Source organism: Vombatus ursinus, unplaced genomic scaffold (assembly GCF_900497805.2).
Source record: "Vombatus ursinus unplaced genomic scaffold, bare-nosed wombat genome assembly UNPS02014775.1, whole genome shotgun sequence".
In the NCBI taxonomy this organism is placed as follows: Eukaryota; Metazoa; Chordata; class Mammalia; order Diprotodontia; family Vombatidae; genus Vombatus; species Vombatus ursinus.
The window spans coordinates 927,621-929,852 of NW_020954553.1; the positions used below are offsets into that span (position 1 = coordinate 927,621).

The window sequence follows — 2,232 nt, forward strand, 5'->3', positions numbered from 1 at the left end:
CTCTCTCTCTCTCTCTCTCTCTCTCTCTCTCTCTCTCTCTCTCTCTCCCCATCTGTCCTTTCCTTCCTCTCTCCTTCTCTCCCTTTCTACTTCCCTGGCGTATGCTGGCCAATGTTTAACAATCAGCTCCCTCCCCCCCCCAAAAAACAACAACCCCGCACCTATATCTGAAACACATTTTTAAGTTTAATCTGCATTATTATGAACATTGTCTCTATCACTGTATTAAACCTGGGCAGTCAACAAAACAATATATCAAGCGCTGATTTGTAGCATTTGCTGATTTCAGAGGTGTAAATATTCATACTGAAAATTTAACAACTGACTCTCAGCAGCCAGTTTGAGCCAGATCTAGCTCACCCACACCTGCCTCCCTTGGACAACCATTTTAAAAAATTTTTTGATAGTGGGACCCCATGATTAGCATTTCGTGTATGTATTTGAGATATGTGTTTATTTAATTATGTAATTCATTACATTTTAGCTTTAAATGCAACCTCAAGTGGAGCCAAGCCTGTTGACTAGATACCCCAGCGACCCAAGTCACCCTCGGGGTCCTTGGGTAGCAGCATCTGGCGCATTGTCAGTGTTGCTCCTTTGGTTTGGAAAAGAAGTTTTTGTTAAAAATCCCAGGCAGCCACATGTCGGGTGCCTGACAGCTAGGAGACACCTCTGTCTTTCTGAGTTCAGACAGGTGATTCTAGGGACTCTGTGTTCTAAGGCCCAGCTAAACAATGACATGTCTGAAACATTTTTTTTGCTTGTTGGTAAAACTTCTATTACAAAAGTTGCTTAAGAGCTATTGAGCTTTGAAAAGCAGAGTCCTCTTTCTTCTTTTTCTTCCTCCCCCTCCCCCTTCCAAGAAAAACTGCTGAATCGGGAGAGTTAGTCACACTGCCCAGAGGAAAGAATGTGGATATTTGACCACTCTGAAGTAGATTCTGATTGGGAAACACTTCCAGGACTTGCACGCTTCCTCTTTTTTGGTTTCCTTTTTAATTTTTAAAAATCTTCAAAAGAATTTTTTTTCCAATTACATGTAAAGACAGTTTTCAGCATTCATTTTTTGTAAGATTTTGAGTTTAAAATTTTTCTCCCTCCCATCCCCTCTCCCCAAGATGGCATGCAATCTGATATAGGTTTTACATGTGCAATCATGTCAAATATATTTCCACATTTAGTCATGTTGTGAAAGAAGAAACGGAACAAAAGGGAAAAGCCATGAAAAACAAAAACAAAAAAATAGGTGAAAACAGTATGCTTCCATCTGCGTTCAGCCTCTATCAGCTCTTTCTCTGGATGTGGATAGCATGAGTCTTTTGGAATTGTTTTGGATCATTGTATTGCTGAGAAGAGCTAAGTTATTCACGGCACAACGTTGCAGTTACTGAGTACAGTGTTCTCCTGGTTCTGCTCACTTCACTCATCAGTTCATGTAAGTCTTTCTGGGTTTTTCTGAAATCATCCCACTAGTCATTTGCTATAGCATGATAGTATTCCATCACTTTCATGTACTACAAGTTGTTCAGCCATTCCCCAATTGTTGGGCCCCCTCAATTTCCAATTCTTTCAAGCCTTGCACTCTCTTTCCTGAGGTCAGAAGTTCATAGAGGTAGAGATAGAAGGAACCTTAGAGGCCACCTGGTCCAACCTTTAATTTTACAGCTGAGGAAACTAAGGCTCAGAGAAGGGAAATTATTCATCCAAGGTCATATGAGGCTGATAATTCAATTCATTTCAATAACCATTTATTAGGCGCCTACTGTGTGGCAGAGTGGTGCTAGGCACTGGAGATGTGAGACAAAAACAATAATGATGATAATAGCTAACATGTATACAGCGCCTACTGTTTACCAGGCCTTGTGGTAAGTGCTCAACCCTAGGAGGTAAGTGCTATTATTATCCCCATTTTACAGATGAGGAATTTGAGACTAATGGAAGTTAAGTGACTTGCCCAGGGTCATACAGCTAGTAAGTATCTGAGGTTGGATTTGAAGCCAGGTCTTCTCAATTCCAGGCCCTGTGTTCTAACCATTGTTCCATCCAGCTCCCTCAAACAGTTTATATTGTACTAGAGTTTGAATCTAGGTCTTCTGAGTCTAGAGGCAAGATTCTTGTAGCCAGACCACAATTCTGCTATCTTCTAAGAGCCCTCCCAGCTCTGGCATTCCATGTTCTGAGGTCCCTCCCAGCTCTGACATCCTGTGTTCTAAGGGCCCTCCCAGCTCTGAC

The 2,232-nt window shown here is 41.6% G+C and overlaps 1 protein-coding gene across 1 annotated transcript in view; it reads left to right on the top strand.

The window, feature by feature from the left end:
- Positions 1 to 1,815: 1,815 nt before the first annotated feature.
- Positions 1,816 to 2,232, top strand: part of LOC114044860 (ras-related protein Rab-39B-like) — a 13,038-nt gene continuing 12,621 nt past the window's right edge. The window contains exon 1 of the mRNA XM_027864595.1: positions 1,816 to 1,865. Within this exon, the coding sequence (XP_027720396.1) occupies positions 1,816 to 1,865 (50 nt within the window). The remainder of the gene's footprint in view (positions 1,866 to 2,232) is intronic.